Consider the following 18,620-nt stretch of genomic DNA (forward strand, 5'->3'; position numbering starts at 1 on the left):
GTGTCCCTGTTTTGTCTCTGTTGTCTTTGGGTTCCTCCAGAGAGTCCTTAGTAAATGGGTCTCAGGTTTGCGGTTCTTCCAGTGCAAGCTCCTATTATTACACAGACAGGGTGGTGAGATGCAGGGAGAGAGGGGTAGAGAAAGGGGAAGCATTCCAAGATCCTATACTCAGGTCTCAGCCTTTTGTAAATCTGTGTCTCTGGGTTGTGAGTTTCACAAATGTTTCTCAGCTTCCTTCCCCCTGTCCAACCTCAGGGGATATAAGAGGGCTAGAGGGGGCTAGATTTGGGTATCTCCCCTCAGGTCAGCTAGGCTTTAGTAAAAACCCCAAACAAACCCTAGTAAAAATTAGTTTCCCTTGAGGGCAGTCCTTGTTCAGGAGAACAGGGAGCTCTGGGCATTTTTCAGAATGGTTACTTTCCTTTGTCTCCCTGCCAAAAGCAGGAGAGCTTTTTCTCTGGTCTTTACAGAACCTAGGGAAACCTCTGGAGGGAAAACTCAACAGCAGTTCATTACAAGGGCAAATTGTATCAATGCTAAGAATGAAAAGTACAGGGTACTATGATAGTACATAATAAGGGAAACTGAGAAAGTCTGTGGGAGCAAGGAAGGTTTTCCTAAGGAAAAGAACTTTTCCTAAGGGAAAACTTTTTTGGCAAAAGAAATAGCATGTGCAATTGCTCAGAGCTAAAAAGGAATATGGAATATTTGAATGAATGAAGGAAAAATCAGGGTGCCTAGGTTGCCGACAGAGTGGGGAGAGTGGCTCCAGATGAAACTGGGAAGGTAAGGAGGCCAAGAGCTTTGATAGTGATTCTAAGAACAATGAGAAGCAACTTTGGGATTACTGGAGTCAAAGACTGGCAATGAAGCAGGAAAAATAATGGACATTTTCTGAAGGTTGTTCCTTTCAGTTGTCCTTTTCCCCTAATTTATCACTTTAGTTTTTCTTTCACTTTGAGTCTATGCCAAGGGTTCTAATCTAGGGAGTTAGACTTCAAGGAGTCCCTGAACCAGCAGAAATTATATGCAACATTTTGTGTGCACAGACACGTGTATTTTGTGAAGGGTACAGGTTCACAGTTTTATTGAAGAATTCTGCAATTCTCCCACCAAAATTGAGAGTGGGCGATATTATGTTCTTCCATGAAGTTAAAATTAATAGCCAACATCTTGCTAAATGGAAGTTGTATCAATCTAAAGTGTCAAAACCAAGTATTAGTTCATTTAAAAAGAGAGGGATACAGGACAAATAAACGTTAAAGGCTAATTAATATACAGTTTAGGGGCGTCTGGGTGGGTCAGTCGGTTAAGTGTCTGACTTCGGCTCAGGTCACCATCTCATGGTTCACGGGTTTGAGCCCTGTGACAGGCTCTGTGCTGACAGCTCTGAGCCTGGAGACTGCTTTGGATTCTGTGTCTCCCTCTCTCTCTCTGCCCCTCCCCTGCTTGCTCACTCTCTCTCAAAAATAAGCATTTAAAAATTTTTTAAAAATATATATACAGTTTATAGTCAAGGCCAGATATTGTCCCATCCTTTATACCTTCTTCAAGTTGGAGGTAATATAAATTAATAGTACTAGTCATGACCTTAAATATTGCAAAATTATGAATTCATACTTACATTATCAAAAAAGGATTAATTATGCCAATATAGTGTTAGGGTTAATTTGAATTTCAATTATTAGAGAACAAGTAACCCATGAACTGTATTATTTATATAGGATAACCTTCTGCGTTGCCTTCGCCTTCAAGGTGATATTCTCTCTACTCATGTGCCACACTCCATAAGAGGGGGAAGAGCAAAAACCTGGACTTCCTTGTTTATCCTCCAGTCTCCTGAGTTTGGTTGGCGCAGATGAGACACATTTGCCTTCTAAGCGCGAGTCTTGAACTCTCCTAGTCCGCCCATCTCATTCATACCTGCACCTCAGGATTCCCAAGGTCTGTCTGTGCCTGGGTCTGGGTCTCTCTGCCAAACACACACACACACACACACACACACGCGCGCGCGCGCATTTTGTAAATGCATTCTTTCTCCAGGAATGCACGACTCACCCCTTTCCGAGCAACATTCAGATCCTGAAAGTTCTCCAGCGCTGGATCAGGACTCGAGGCTCCTCCTTCTTTGCTCCTGCTGCGCCAGACCGGTTCTCAGGTTTCCAACCAAGACTGGTCAACTGCAGGTCGGATTGGCTGCGGTAGGAAGAGGAGCAGATGCTCCACCAAATCACAAATCTAGGATTTTAATTTTACTTGGTCTCCTCCCTAGAATCCTGGCAACTGGTGTGCATTGTTTCTCTTAGAGGAGAAACCCTTCCTTGCCTGGGTTGCTAAGGAGATGGGACGCTGTAACTTGCTGAGCAGTTGGGACCCTGAAATCCTTTAACTGACCTCAGCAAAGCGACTGCCCTGCGTTGCCTCTTTCCACATCTGCACTCCTCCTTCATCCAGATTTTTTTTTTCTTGACTCTTTCCATGGAAGACTCGACGTCCCCGAAGCGAGAAAAAGCAAACCAAGATCCGAGGGAAGCAGAGCAGCCATGGGAAGAAGTAACAGCAGCTTCTTCCCAAGGTCTTGAGTCTGGGTTATCTGAGCCCTTGGAATTGGAGCAGGGGCTGGAAACTGGACCCCAACCCAGAAGCCCTCCTCAGAGCCCACAGTCCAGAGCCAGCATCCCTCTGGATGACCTCACAGGACCAGGTGCATCATATCCACCTTCCCCTCCACAGGAGGCCTCTTACACTCCTTCTCCCCCGGCTCTGGCCAGACAGGACCTTGCAGCGCCATGGCAGTCAGACAAAACCACTAGTGTGAATCCCGAAGCTGGGACACCTCACTTCCACCATTTGGAACAATCGTCTGATAAAGGAGAATCGACTGCTTCTCACACATTCCAATCAGAGGGAAGCACCTTCCGACAGTCTCAGCAAACCAAACATGACCTGCATGGACCAGAAGATGTGAACTATAACAACTCTAAACAAAAAGAGCTGAGATTTAACATCTTTCAGGACGAAGACTCAAACAGTAACTATGAGCTGGATTACGCTGAACCTGGGGTCTCTGAACTGGCCCCCAGCATGCTTGAGATCACCATTCAGAGTGCTAAGGCTTACTTACAGAAGACTAGTAGCAAGTCTGGCTTAAATTTGTAAGTCCTAAAGGGTTAAAGGGGTGTGTATGTGTGTGTGGATTTGGCAAAGAAAAGGGGGTGTGAGTATCTGTGTATGAGACTTTGTTTCTGTGGGTGAATGGAAATATATTTGAAAAGTTTGCATTGGTAGGAGAGAGTTGGTGGCTTAATAACTCTTTGCATCACAGGACTCAAAATAGGTCTTTGGTGGCAATTCTTTCCATTTCTTTACAAACCCTTGGCACACAGAAATAAAACCTAGGAGTTATGTATGGAATCTTGGGTTTACAGAGATGAAGATAGTGAAGTCCAAGAATCTCTCCAAGATGCTTATAAAAAGTAATTGTCTACCAGTGATAGGGAGTGCATGGCTCTGCTCTGAGCATCATGGTAGTTATATGGCTTGGTTTTGAGTTCCCCTGCAGGCCGGGGCGGGGTGGGGGGGGGCGCGGAGGCGGGGCGGGGGATCACCAATTATCTCACTTATCTCAGAACTGTCTTGATTTGAGCACTGAATATTCTGTATCCCGAGAAAACCCTCGGTCCTGGATAAACTAGAAGAATCGATCACAATAATTTTAAGTCTGAAGAATTCTTTATTTAATGTGAGATATCTTGCCCCAAACCTGAGATTGACACTTTAAAATATTTCTTCTAAAGTACAGTTTTTAAACTATAATTTACTAAGCTTCAAGGATGTGATTTATCCTTAGTGGTTATTCTACTTGAATTTCTCATTTGAACTTATTGTCATAATTGTCTGGGTTAAATAACAAGCATAAATTTACAAACTTTGTTAAAATTCCAGAAAAAAATCATACATACTTGAGAGTTAGTTAACTAAAATTTAAAACTGAACACAAACATAAAAATGGAAAATTTTCCTTTATGGAATTATTTTATAACCGATATTAATTAAATATCAAATTTTATTTTATTTCCAAATGCTAAATCTCTGAGGTAATAAATATCTTCTATAATATTCACTATTGTCTTCTAAGTACTTTAGAGCCTGCAGTTAAAAACCATTTGGTAAAAATGACTTTAACTCTATCTCTTATATGCAATTCTTATTTGACAGCCATGAAAAATATTGTTTTTGTTGCAATTGAAACAGTCTTTTACTAAAATACAAGATCTGACATTGGTTTTGCTCTGTTGAATAAAATTAGCCTACAAAAAAGAATTCCTTCCTCCTTTTCTGCCATTCTATTAAAACAAATTATTAAACCTCCCAAATTGAAAAAGCTGTAACTATGAATTAAAATCCACATTTTATAATTTGACACAAAGGCATTTTCAGATGTGGACCTCTTAAAAAACCAATGCAATATCTTGCCTGAAGAACTATAAATAAAGCACAAGCAGACATTATTAAAGCCTGAAAAATAAAATAAAATTTGGACTTAGAGTCCTCAATTCAATGGCATATATGGTCCCTACTGGAGCAAATCAAGAACTCCAGTTACAACCCAGCTGCCTAGTAAGCAATAATATTTTTATCCTGACTCATTCTCCAGGAGTTTCAATACTGAACGAATATTAAGGAAGCATGATGAAGTTTTAAACAAACTCCATTTCTGTTCACCTACAAGAATAGCAATATTTTGGGAAAGAAGGATTTATTCTTCACATGTATTTTTAAATGGCCCTTCACATGGGTTGCCCACATAATCTGCATATTTTTTCTTCGATATTCCTGAGACCCATTAGATAAATAAAGATATAAAGAAAAAATGAAAAATAATAGCTATGGGCAACTAGTAGAAAGTGGGCAGTTATTGAGTATCTATTTTGTTTCACTCTAATAAGGGAGAGGATGCATTAAAACAACAACATCAAAAACTTAGTTTTGGCCACGAAAGAACCTAATACAATTGCTGAGTGGGAAATATATCATCTACACAATTGCATAGCAGTGGATCGGTGATCTCAGAGAAGCCCATTGAATGGTTTTCAGGAATGACTAGAGTGATAAGTCCTCAAGGACAAAAATACGTTTTAAATGATTTCTTGAGAGAAATTATATATATGGCACATAGCAAGCAAAAGCTCTCAGGTTAGGACTTAACAACTATGTGAAACTGATTTTGAGTAGATTTACCTCACTGGGGCAGACATTCTAATTGAGCTAATTATTAGAAATGAAATTGGAGAGATGTAATCCTTATCTGCCAGAGGAGAAATTCAGGCAAGTTTGCAAACTGGACAAAGGAATTTCTATCTAACTGAAGAGCACTTTGACAGACATTTTTTGCTCTTAAATAGTAAATTCACACAGAAAATCTGGTATTTGAAAAAACACACCTGAGCAGTATAAAATGTAATGAATTAACCACTTTTAGGCAGTTTCACTAATTCAGTTATGAAATAAGTACCTAGGACGGTGTTGTTGTTGTTTTTAAATGTTTATTTATTTATTTATTTATTTATTTTATTTTAATTTTTTTTTTCAACTTTTATTTATTTTTGGGACAGAGAGAGACAGAGCATGAACGGGGGAGGGGCAGAGAGAGAGGGAGACACAGAATCGGAAGCAGGCTCCAGGCTCTGAGCCATCAGCCCAGAGCCTGATGCGGGGCTCGAACCCACGGACCGCGAGATCGTGACCTGGCTGAAGTTGGACGCTTAACCGACTGCGCCACCCAGGCGCCCCTAAATGTTTATTTATTTTTGAGAGAGAGAAACAGAGTGCAAGCTGGAGACAGGCAGAGAGAGAGGGAGACACAGAATCTGAAGCAGGCTTCAGGCTCTGATCTCTCAGCACAGAACCCAATGTGGGGCTCGAACTCACCAACCGTGAGAGCATGACCTGAGCCAAAGTTGGATTAACCGAAAGAGCCACCCAGGTGCCCCCTTAGGGCTGTGTTTTTAATAGAATAGGACAAAAGTGTTAGAGTACATCACATTTTAATAAAGATGAATAATATTTGATGACATTTTTCAATTGTGTGTGGGGAAGGGTTGCAATATGTAATGTATTTCTTATAGGTCTAAAAACCACTGAAGTAGGTAATTGGTCCAGGAAAAGGAAAGGAAGGGAACATATTTAAGAGTCAACAGGATTTAGAAATCAAATTGGATTTGATGAGTGTAGGGGAAAGGGGATGAAAAAGAAGTTAAGGGAAAAAAATGTAAAATAAGGTTAATCTCTTAAATATATAACTAAGAGATTTCAAATCAAATAAAATGTGAAAATGCATCTGATGCAAAATATGTACCTTGCCATAATATGTGTTTTAATAAGTTAAATATTCATATCACATTGGAGGCATTTCTTAAGCAAAATTCTAGCATAGGTTCTTTCTGGCAGTGGTGAAATTAACGGTGTTTATCCATTTATGATATCTGGAGGCTTTGAGTTCTTGAAGTTTCCTAGAAACCAACTAACTGAGTCTGCATGTGATGCTTCTTCAAAGGCTTTTTGATAAGGATATTATCTGGAATTTTCTCTTTTCGGGTAGGTATGATCATCTTTCTGATATGCTCGCCAAGGTCTTAGATGAGCGTCCGGAAAATGCTGTGGATATCATTGAAAGTATCAGCCAAGATGTGAAGATGGGACATTTTAGGAAAAAATTAGATACACTCCAAAATGAGAATGAGATGCTTCCAACATATGAGATAGCAGAGAAGCAAAGGGCTCTTTTTCTCCAGGGAAATTTGGAAGGAGCTGACCAAGAACTAGAAGATGAAATAGTAAGTCACTGCTGTAAATTTGAATAGCTCAGTCTTAGAGTTTTATTTCAGATGAGTGGGTGTGGGTTTAAATTCATATCAACTGTCTTTTATAGTTTCCTAAATAGTATGTGTAACCTCATTTCACACCATGCATTTCCCTGTTACACTTTTTGATTTTTTTACATTGTGTTTCACAGGGTTGGTTGGTTGTTATATGTTTGTGGGGTTGAGCTCCTTGATGTCAGAGAAAATGATCTCTTCATCTTTTATATCCTCCAAAGTACCTGGGACAGATCTGGGTCTATAGCTGTTTCTTATTAATTTATTAAATGAATTAATTAATGTCAGATAGTTTAAAACTGGACTTTAAAACAAGTTGCATATTTTCCCCTTTAATTTACTAGAATAATTAGAAGTACCTCTAATGTCATTTGCATTCTTTTCCAAGGCAACTTCCTCATATTATGTCTTGATATCATGCATGTTACATCAATGAGGCATGATACGAGGGGAGAGGGATAAGATAGTTATTTTAATCTCTATAGAAAAAGCGTTGAAAATATTCACAGAGAAAGCTGGTGACAGAGATAAAAAAATTATTATTAGAGAATAAAATTAGTTGTACTACAGAAATTTTAGCTCCAAATATTTTTAAATAGTATCAAGCATGCTGTTTCCTGTATGTCCATATGCTTGTCATTTATACTACTGAGTAATTTACACTATACATCTACTGAGCTTCCATGTTTTGTTAACCACTAGACTACTTAAATCTGCCTGTATACTTGCAAATTTGATGTTTGGTGTAAGATAGTTTCAGAAAAGGATGGAAAGTTCAGTCAGGAAAAAAATAGGAGGGAGGGATCTAGACAGTAGGTACACCATCTAGGGCTCTGCAACCTTTGTGTGGGGATTCAACCTGACACAGTGGGATACAGGGTACTCAGAAGGAACAGGTGATGGGTGCCAAGGAGTTGACATCGGCTGCACCTTTTCTGAAAATATCTTACGCCAAACATGGGGTTAAATAGCCACATACAGTGATGATAAGTCTGGGGGCAATCAGCATGTAGCGATTAAGCAGATAGGTAGACACTGTTATGGAGGAGCTTATCAAAAAGAAGTCAGACTCCAGTATTAGAATGGGGCATTGGGCCATCTATAGGCACAGTATTACAAAGTAGGGGTCTGCATCCTAAGACTAGGGAAACTAGGGGTGAGAACACAAACAAGGTGTTTTGGTCCTGGAACTTGAGCTCTTTAACCAGATTTCATAAATTCTTCCTAAGGAAGAGTAGGATTGGTTTTAGGGCCAGGAATAGCTGAGCCATGAGATGAAGATTAAAAGTTCTATCTCAAAGAGTAGAAAGATGCAGGAATAGAAAGACACATAGATCTTGGGAGCACTGAAATGTGAGCTTTGTGACCAACTCATTAACTCATTAAGTTGGAATGCCGACTTAATGTTTAGAGTGTTCGTGCTTCTATTCCTGTCTTTGACCACATCAGAATTCCTGTTCCTAGTTTTAGCATTCATTTATTCATTTACCCATTAATTCACAAACATTGTGACTACCTACTGCATGCCAGGTACACGTGAAAAAGATACACACATGAAATGATATGCACAGAAACGTATTTAAATGTTTATTTATTTTTGAGAGGGAAAACACAAGCAGGGGAGGGGGCAGACAGAGAGAGGGAGGGAGGCACAGAATCTCAAGCAGGTTCCAGGCTCTGAGCTGTGAGCATAGAGTCCGATGCAGGGCTCCAATTCACAAACCATGAGATCATAACCTGAGCCGAAGTCGGATGCCCAACCAACTGAGCCACCCAGGCAACCCATATACACAGAACTTCCTGACTTTAAGTTGCTCACGGTCTACTGAAACAAGCAAAAAGGACTGTAAAGGTATTTAATTAGTGCAATAGAGATAGCCTCATATGGTGGGGCAAACAGAAGATTTCATCTGAATTAGGATCCTAGCTCGATTACTTACTTGCTGTGTGACTATGAGTAAATGATTAAACCTTTACAAGCCTCAGGAGTAATCAGATGGCAACAACTCAAGGGGAGAGTACTATTTATGAAGGGTTTGGCACATACTGGGAGCTCAATGGATAGCAGCAATTGTTATTATGTTGTTTTGACAATCTATGAAACAGAATGGAATGACTAACTCCACTACTGGGAATTGTCCTGGAGGTGGTATTTCATTTGGGTCATGAAGGAGAAGTAGAGGTTCATGAGATAAAGACTGTAAGGAATAAATTCTGGGCAAAAAGAACAACAGAAAGTCAGGAAACATTATTTAATATTTGGGAAAGTGAAGCATGAGGGAACAATGAAAACCAAGCAAACAGGATGCATAAAGTCAGACTGCTCTTGTGCATTGTGCATTGATAAGAAAGTTTTTTTCTTCTCCACAATGGGAAGTCAGTAGAAGTTTTTACTAGAAAATAGCATAGCCTGTCTTGTGGTTTATAAAGGTAACCCTGGTGATAATGTGGAGGAGAAAGGAAGGAGAAAGATTAGAACAGGGCATTCAGAGCCTTCTGTGGCAGGACAAGTAGTCAGGATGGAGACTCATATGGTAGAAATAAACTAAAGAGGAGGTAAGAATGCCAACAGCTTTCTAGGTGGTAGAATCAATATGACTGCAACTAATTAAGTACAAAAGAAGAAACAAGGATAATGGAATTTTCTAATTTGGGAAACTGAGTGAATGGTGATGTTATTGGCAAAGATAGGACATATACAAAAAAAGAGAAGATTTTGAGAGATACATGACTTCAATCTTAATTTGAGGTATATGTAGACTATTCAACTGAAATTTCTAGAAACTGGCTAGCAACATGGGTGTAGAACATGGGAGAAAAGTCAGAGTAAGAGAGTTGGGTTTTAAACAACCCACATAACACTCGAAGTAATGTGGGAGGAATATGCCAATCACAAAGTACTGAACGATGGCTGAAATTTTGAAAACAGCAATGTTTAGGACCCAAATAAGGAAAAGGAACCAATTAGAGACTAAGAATAAATAGTTACAGAAGGCACAGTAGGATCATGAGTGAGAGCCAGTGTAAAAACAGTATGGAGATTCCTCAAAAAATTAAAAATAGAAATACCATATGATCCAAGAAGTCCACTACTGAGTACTTACCAAAAGAAAGCAAAAATACTAATTCAAAAAGCTATATGCACCCCTATGTTTATTGCAGCACTATTTACAGTAGCCAAGGTATGAAAGCAACCTAAATGTCCACTGAAACACAAATGGATAAGGACACTGGAATATCACACAGCCATAAAAAATAATGAGACTGTCCCACTTATGACAGCATGGATGGACCTAGAGGTATTACACCAAGTGAAATAAGTCAGAATGAGAAATACAAATACCATATGATTTCACTCATATGTGGAATCTAAAAAAAATCAACAGATTTATAAACAAACAAAAAGTAGAATCAGTCCTATAAATGCAGAGAACAAATTGATGGTTTCCAGAGGGAAGTGGGGGGTGGGGCATAGGCAAAATGGGTAAAGGGGAGAGGGTGATACAGGCTTCCAGTTATGGAATGAATAAGTCACAGAAATAAAAGGCACAGTATAAGGCATATCATCAATGATATTGTAATAGTGATGTATAGTGATGGATGGTACTACACCTGTAGTGAGCATAGCATAATGTAGAAACTTGTCTAATCACTTTGTGTCTATGTGGAACTAATGTACCATTGTGTGTCAACTACACTCAAATTAAAAAAAAAAAGAAAAACAAGTGAAGGGTGCAATAGATGTCAAACGTGAAAGAGATGAGGATTGAAAAAAGCCTTTATGCTTATTTTGACATCAAAATTACAGTAGAAGTGAGAACGGATCATTTGTAAGCATAGCAAAGTGCTCTCAATTTCTCCATCTTCAAGGTCTAAAATTTGTCTAAAATTTGCAAGTGATCCCTCTCTTAGTTACGGTTATTTTCTACTTTCTCACAGATGTTTTCTTACAGTCTACTTGAGACTTTGCTTTTTCATGTCTCTGTACTTCTTTTATGAAAATGTTTTTTAAATGTTCTTCCTTATGTTAAATCCGAAAGTATTTATTGTAAGCAGGGGAAAACATCTGACCCAATTATGTTTTCAAAGGAAGTCATGTCTGAGCGCTTATTTTATTATATTTTCCTTTTATTTATCTTGTATGTTACCCTATATAGAGGGCTATATTGATTTTTATTTACCCTATAGATTACCATATGTATATAATAAATATTTATTATTTATAAAAATATGGTAACATATACAAACATATATAAACATTTTTTCCAAATATATATAGGAGGTAGACTATACTTTATTATTTCAGGATTGTAAAGAGCCCACTTAAATATTTTTTATAAAAAGAGGATGTTGAATTTTTATTATTCATAGTAGCTTAAATTACCTTTACTTAAGATACACACAGATAACAAGGCAACTGTTATATTGACAAGTATAAGACACAATAGAAGTCACATTTATAAGTAATAAGGGAAAAATTGACATACAGGAATTATCAGAGTTTGATCTAAATGTTGCAAGAAATGTCAAAGACATGGTGGCCAGAGAAAGTAAAGCTAACACCAAGATCTTTAAAAAGGAAACAGGAAGCAAGCAGTTCTCTTATAGATAAAACATTAACCGCAGCATTTGTATCCCCAGGCAGAAAACGCTCTCCCAAATGTAATGGAGTCAGCTTTTTATTTTGAACAAGCTGGAGTTGGTTTGGGCACAGATGAGACTTATCGCATATTTCTTGCCCTCAAGCAGCTTACTGACACCCACCCCATCCAAAGATGTCGTTTCTGGGGCAAGATCTTGGGTCTGGAAATGAATTATATTGTAGCTGAAGTAGAATTCCGTGAAGGAGAGGATGAAGAGGATGTGGAAGAGGAAGATGTAACTGAAGAGAGGGACGATGCAGATAGCGAAGCTGATGAAGATGACGAAGACCAATTACCAAGGACCTTTTACAAGACCCCACAGGCTATACCAAAAGAAGAAAACAGGACGGGTGCCAACAAATATGTGTATTTTGTTTGCAACGAACCAGGAAGACCATGGGTGAAGTTACCCTCGGTTACGCCTGCACAAATTGTTACTGCAAGAAAAATAAAGAAATTTTTCACTGGGCGTTTAGATGCTCCCATCATAAGCTACCCACCTTTCCCGGGAAATGAGAGCAATTACTTACGAGCACAAATTGCCAGAATTTCAGCAGGGACCCACGTCAGTCCTCTGGGATTCTATCAGTTTGGTGAAGAGGAAGGAGAGGAGGAGGAAGAGGTAGAAGGCAGACGAGACAGCTTTGAAGAAAACCCTGATTTTGAAGGCATCCAAGTGATCGATCTCGTGGAATCCCTATCCAATTGGGTTCATCACGTGCAACACATTCTGTCCCAGGTAGGGGTTTTCCAATTCTCAATCTATCAGTCAATCGGCAAATATTTGTTAAATTCCCTCTACAGTGTACAAATGTATACAAAACAAAGTTCTTCAGACCCTAGACAAAGAAACCTTTGAAAAACCAAATGAAGACACAGGGTACTACATAATTGCCAAGTAGTATAGACCTGGGATCTTCAAACAAATTTTTATTTCCAAACCGAAATAAAGTAAGTATTTCTATGGAGAATTTGACAAGTTATGTAAGGATTTCGATTTATGTATGTTGTGAAATGATGTGCTTTTTAAAAAAATTTTTTTAACGTTTTATTTATTTTTGAGAGAGACAGAGACAGAGTGCGAGCGGGGGAGGGGCAGAGAGAGAGAGGGAGACACAGAATCGGAAGCAGGCTCCAGGGTCCAAGCTGTCAGCACAGAGCCTGATGCGGGGCTCGAACTCAGGAACCGTGAGATCATGACCTGAGCCAAAGTCGGTCGCTTAACCGATGGAACCACCCAGGCGCCCCATGAAATTATGTTTTATATGTTAAACATAGATAGGTACTTTAGTTTTGGGAACAGTTGTTTTATTCTATTTCTCTAATACATGGAGCTTTTATACCAAGAAAAATAATATATTATAACAAAAATGAAAACAAGCAGTGCTATATAGCACCTCTTCTGCCAGGTGCTCTTAACAGCACTTTCTGTATATTATCTCATGTAATCCCCTCAACTGTATAAGAGACATATTATCCTTATTTCACAGATGGGGAAATTGAGACAGAGAGTTTAGAAAATGTGACAAAGAGAATATAGCCAATAAGCAACAGGGTCAGATGTGAATGGGCAGAATGGATCCAGAGTCCATCCTCTTAATCACTGTGCTGTGCTGCCTCATCTGCAGGCAGAAAATCCTTACACTTTGATCTACGTAAGAGGTACTCCAATATGTCTATGGATAAGAGTTAACTAAATGAAAAATAGCCCCAAGCTTCCTTACCTGACTTTATTATCACATTTAAAAATTTGTTATTACTACTATTAATCATACCTTACCACTTTCATATAAACTATTTATGAAAAATTAGTAAAATGCATTATTTTTTTCACAAGGGTTTGGCTAATTTTAAAATACATGTTACATGTTCTGTAACTTTAAGAAGTTGGCAAATTTCTGAAATAAATTGTACAATTTTTTTTTTTTTTGCTAGACATAAACGATCAAAAACCTAGCACTTGGCATGTATGTTGAATGAATAAACGATTGACTGGTTAAATTCCCACACAGTAGGACATCTTGCAGATGTCCTTGCTTCAATCCAAATAAATATTCCAATATTTCAAGATCTTCATGAGATTACTAAATCTTGAGATACTCATTCCCAGGGCCGCTGTAATTGGTTTAACCCCATACAAAAAAGTGAGGAGGAAGAAGAAGAGGAAGATGAAGAAAAAGAAGAAGAGAAAGGAGAAGAGCCTGACTATACAGAACAGGAAGTGGGGCCACCTCTTTTGACACCAATCTCTGAAGATTTAGGTAATTTTACACAGATTACATAATATACCGTGTATATTATATATACTATGTAGATTATATATATATGCATATATGATATGGTATGTGTAGCATCCATATATATACTAGGTACTATAGTACATTTTTATATATGTATATATTACATACTATGTATATGACAAATGGGAGTTGATAACCTATAAAAAGTGGATAATAACCAAAATTTCCTCCTCTTTTCCCTTCATGTGTTTTGGGATAATGGGGAATAGAGAATATAGCTGGCCTCACCGCCAACTTTCTTGGACAGAGGGTGGAGGAGTGATGCAGGGAGGAAACATAAATTGGCTGCAGGTCTTACTGGAAATGCTGACAGTTATCTTGCGTATCATTCTTGTCTTGCATTTTGCAGACCATAAAATATGGCCATAAACACATGACATAGTTACAGTAAAGTCATATGAGGTACTGTGGCTTTTTAAAATCTACTACTATCTTCATATTCTTGTTTTTTCCTATTCGGTTCTGGGGCATTTTTGCTTGTAATCCTTGTTCTCTTCCATAATAAGAAAATTTTAATCTTTTATTTGGTCATTAAATAATATTCTCTCCACCACATAGGCCTCCTCTCCCTTAGTAAAACTTTTCTCTGTTGCACAGATGGACACACACACGCACACATACATGCATATAAATAATCAAATTTGTTGTTCCACAACATTCGTAAAATATCCTTCTGATTCTATGTTAAGCTGCTGATGTTTAATTTTTATGTCAAGTATGTGTGTTGTAAGATTTACAAAAAGAGCTTCTCTGTTACACAGTAGATCCTTGTCTATCTAACAGTTAAGCTTTTGAATTTCTCTTTGGTTTACAGAAATCCAGAATATACCACCTTGGACAACACGGCTATCCTCAAATCTCCTTCCTCAATATGCTGTTGCAGTCCTTAGATCCAACCTTTGGCCTGGGGCATATGCCTTTTCCAATGGCAAGTAAGTGACGAATTACAAAGCCATTATTGTGATTATTTAAGTGCTAAAAATTGTAACTTATCACTGGAATGTCATGTTCCAGTTTTTCTTTCTTTCTTTCTTTCTTTCTTTCTTTCTTTCTTTCTTTCTTTCTTTCTTTCTTTCTTTCTTTCTTTCTTTTTTCTCCCCTCCCTCACCTGCTTCTCCAGGTGAAGTACCAACCTGGGCTCAGGAGTTAGAGCAACCCCAGAGTAAGAGACAAGGCTGCCCTGAGTGGTTGTTCAGGGCAGTCATTCGCAATAACCAGGGGAGAGACCCAAGGCCAGGATGGGAGGGGGAAAGGGCATGGGGCAGTCCACCCAGAGTAGGGAGTAGGGAGAAGTGAGTGATACCCAGGAAGGTCCAGGCCGTGAGCTAGATGTCATGTTCAGCACTTGCACCTACATCTTCCCCATGCGTTCTTATCACAACTGAGAAGAGAGGTCCGCATTTCACAGATTAGGAAACTGGGCGGGGATAAAGAGAGAACAAAAGGCTTGGAGGCAGATGATGAAGACCCCAGACTCCACAGAGGGTAAAATGTCGCTGTCCAGGATGAGCTTCCTCCTGTTGCCAAGATAACCATTTCCAGGGAGCCTACACCACTGCAGTCTGGTAAGCTATTTTCTCACGGGAGCTATTTTCTCACTGGTGTTCGTTTCTGGAGCTGTCTGGTGCCAGGAATGCTTGGTAAGGAGGAAGCGGGTTACTATGGCTTTAATTCATCTTGGCATGTCAAGTGTGTGTGCCGTAAGATTTATTCAGATAACATCTGTATTACACAGTGAAGCATCAAATTTAGAACATGAGAGTAACTCAGACTTCTGTCCTTTTAATTAACCAATTAGTGGAGCTAAAATACGGCTTTTATTCTATGATTAATAGACATACTCGTTTTCTAAGATTAATGGAGGTAATTCTATGCGGTGTTTAAATTAATCTCAATAGTTTTTGTTGGACATCTTGATAAAAAATAATTTAAAATATGTATTATTTAAACTATCACTTTCAAGAGAATCAGGATCAAAGAGGATACTCAATGTCCTTTTATTCCTCACCCACAACACACACTTCCATTTGTCTTATGCTTCCATTTCTCACCTAAGAGCCCTCTGTCAGAAGCTCAGCTAAGCTGGAGAGAGAGCTGAGCTGTCACATGTCAGAGATGCCGTTAAAGCAACAAGTCCAAAATGAAAGAGTTAAGCTTGTGAACATTTACTGTGATAAGCAAGAGAAAACTCTGACTGTCCCTGTCCCATTTTCCCTTGTGGAATGGCACACTGATGGAAGGTCAGTGGATCAGTGTATATATGGGGGTCATCTCACTGAGGAGTCCCCAGATACCAGGCTTCTGCAGTTTTTATGGCCTTGAAGGCCCAGGAAGCTGGTAGAGGGTGGGGGGAAGGGCTAGAAGGAAGAAGTACTCAGTACTGAGTCTGGGTGGGGAGAAGTGTCCTTGAGGTATATCTCCTTCCCTAACCCCATAAGGAGGCTGTGGCAGAAGCACCTGAAGACCTCTGCTTAAGGCTTCAGATAAGATCTAGAACGAAGGCACCTGTGCTAGGACTCAACCATGCAAAGAGCACGGCAGGCCAGATGGCCCAGAGTCCTTGACCACAGCTTCCCTTAGAGACGTCGATGCACTGGCTGGGCATCAAGTCTGGTGTGGGAATGGCAGTCTTCCCCTGTGAGGCCTGTCGGGCAAAACTTGTAATTGCATACGGTTGGGCCTGAAAAATCACACACAGGTTTGTAACCAATCACAAGAATCCTCTGCTATGCCAGCAACGTACTAGTTGTGGTCTAGGTGTAAAGTACAATTTGACAGGGTCTGGTGGCCTCTTAATCCGCTTAGGCAGTTTGGATCATAGTCATTTCCTGTGGGAGGAGAATCATTGAGGGGTATTTCATCTCTAGCACTTAAAATGTATTGTTTTAAAATTATGGGATTATGACCCTCTAAGAGTGATCGACTTTTAGAGAAGGAGCGATTTTCTTACCGAAAAATTATATAACAATCACCTACTTTCTTTTTTAAACTTTATAGAAAGTTTGAAAATTTCTACATAGGCTGGGGTCACAAATATAGTCCAGACAACTATACACCCCCAGCTCTACCACCAGTGTATCAAGAATACCCCAGTGGAGCAGAAATTACAGAAATGGATGATCCTACTGTGGAAGAAGAGCAGGCTTTCAGAGCTGCACAAGAAGCAGCTGTTCTTTCAGCTGAGGAAAATGAAGAAACTGAGGAAGACGAAGAGGAGGATGATTATGACCAAGAATAAAATTATCCCAGGTTTGTGTAAGACTGATCCACATATACCTTACAGGGAACTTATTTTATTTTATTTTATTTTATTTTATTTTATTTTATTTTTATTTATTTTATTTTTATTTATTTTATTTTATTTTATTATTTATTTTATTTTATTTTGTATTTTATATTATTTTATTTATTTTATTTTATATTTTATTTTATTTATTTTATTTTATTATTTTATTTATTTTATTTATTTTATTTATTTTATTTTATATTTTATTGTATTGTATTTTATTTATTTTATATTTTATTGTATTTTATTGTATTTTATATTTTATTTTATTTATTTTAATTTACTTTTATTTATTTAATTTAATTTATTAATTTAATTTAATTTAATTTAATTTAATTTAATTTATTTATTTATTTTAGAGAGAGAGCGAACACAGAGAAGGGCAGAGAGAGACAATCTTAAGCAGGTTCCACACTCAGCACAGAGCGCAGGGCTCAATCCCACAACCCTGGGATTATGACCTGAGCCGAAATCAAGAGTCAGACTTTCAGCCAACGGACTCATCCAGGTGCCCCGGAACCTGTTTTACATACATAACTGTAGCATATAATTACATAAATATTGGCAACTATTCCTGTGCAAAATGTCATTCCTTGAAAATGTCAAGTTTGGAATTTCATATGTGCAGCTATTTATATGTACTTGTAGAAGGAAGCTCAATGGATTTTCCAGAGGCTAGATGACATGTTCTTACATCACTGTTCTGATGACTACGGCTAATAGAAGCATGTGTATTTAAAAAAAAAAAAAAAAAGTTTTAATTTCTAATATGGCAAACCTGGGAAGATGTAATCCACAATATCTTCTTGGTGGTCTTTAATATATTTTGTGTCAATGGGAACTGTGACCAAAAATGTTGTTAATCACTGAATTAAAGCATGTACTTTTAACCAGTCTCTGATACTATATGCAAATATTGCATATATATGTATGTGTGTGGGGGGGTTGGTTTTGTTTTGCTGGGGAGAGGATTTATAATTCTATCACCTGCCCAAAGACTGGGAACGCTCAAAATGTTAATACTTTTTACTTGTTACTTCTTAAAAAAAATGCTCTCAGTCTGACTCCTTTATCCTAAAAAAAAAATTGGTTTTATATGATCTGCACAGAGATGGCTAGCTGGGATATCCAAAGACTTAAGATTACTGTTTTTGTAGCACTGCATCTCTAAAACTATTATTTCCATTCCTAAAAATGTATTTTTAAGTCCTCTTTGTGCTGGACAGTCTGAGATTACTTTTAAAAACTAGACATTGCTCCTGAAACCTCAGAGCTTCCATTCATCAAGGAAGGAAGTATAAAAAGAGAAACAGAAAATTAGAATAGGTTGCAACTTAGCAGCTACTGTGAAATAAATATCACAGGATACCACAGAACAGTGCTTCTTAAATCCTGTGACGTACCAATTGAAAAATTAAAATTCGACTCCAATGTCATTATTTTGGAAAATAAAATATCACAATTCTAATTTCTATAATTATCTTGTCAGACTGCCAGTTCACAAAACACTGAT

At 38.2% G+C, this 18,620-nt stretch overlaps 1 protein-coding gene across 2 annotated transcripts; it reads left to right on the plus strand.

The window, feature by feature from the left end:
* Positions 1-2,307: 2,307 nt before the first annotated feature.
* RSPH4A (radial spoke head component 4A) lies at positions 2,308-17,513 on the plus strand. 2 transcript variants are annotated; one of them, XM_043592187.1, is made up of 7 exons: positions 2,308-3,155; positions 6,602-6,836; positions 11,520-12,260; positions 13,632-13,782; positions 14,636-14,753; positions 16,819-17,070; positions 17,467-17,513. In XM_043592187.1, exons 1-6 carry the CDS (start codon positions 2,479-2,481, stop codon positions 17,057-17,059), a joined length of 2,163 nt encoding a protein of 720 aa, XP_043448122.1. In that variant the 5' UTR covers positions 2,308-2,478; the 3' UTR covers positions 17,060-17,070; positions 17,467-17,513. The 2 variants fall into 2 exon arrangements, with proteins under 2 accessions (XP_043448122.1, XP_043448123.1); XM_043592188.1 differs by lacking the exons at positions 13,632-13,782; positions 17,467-17,513 and having other exon boundaries at positions 16,819-16,961.
* The last annotated feature ends 1,107 nt before the right edge of the window (positions 17,514-18,620 follow it).

The sequence above is a fragment of the Prionailurus bengalensis genome, chromosome B2 (genome assembly GCF_016509475.1).
Source record: "Prionailurus bengalensis isolate Pbe53 chromosome B2, Fcat_Pben_1.1_paternal_pri, whole genome shotgun sequence".
Lineage (NCBI taxonomy): Eukaryota > Metazoa > Chordata > Mammalia > Carnivora > Felidae > Prionailurus > Prionailurus bengalensis.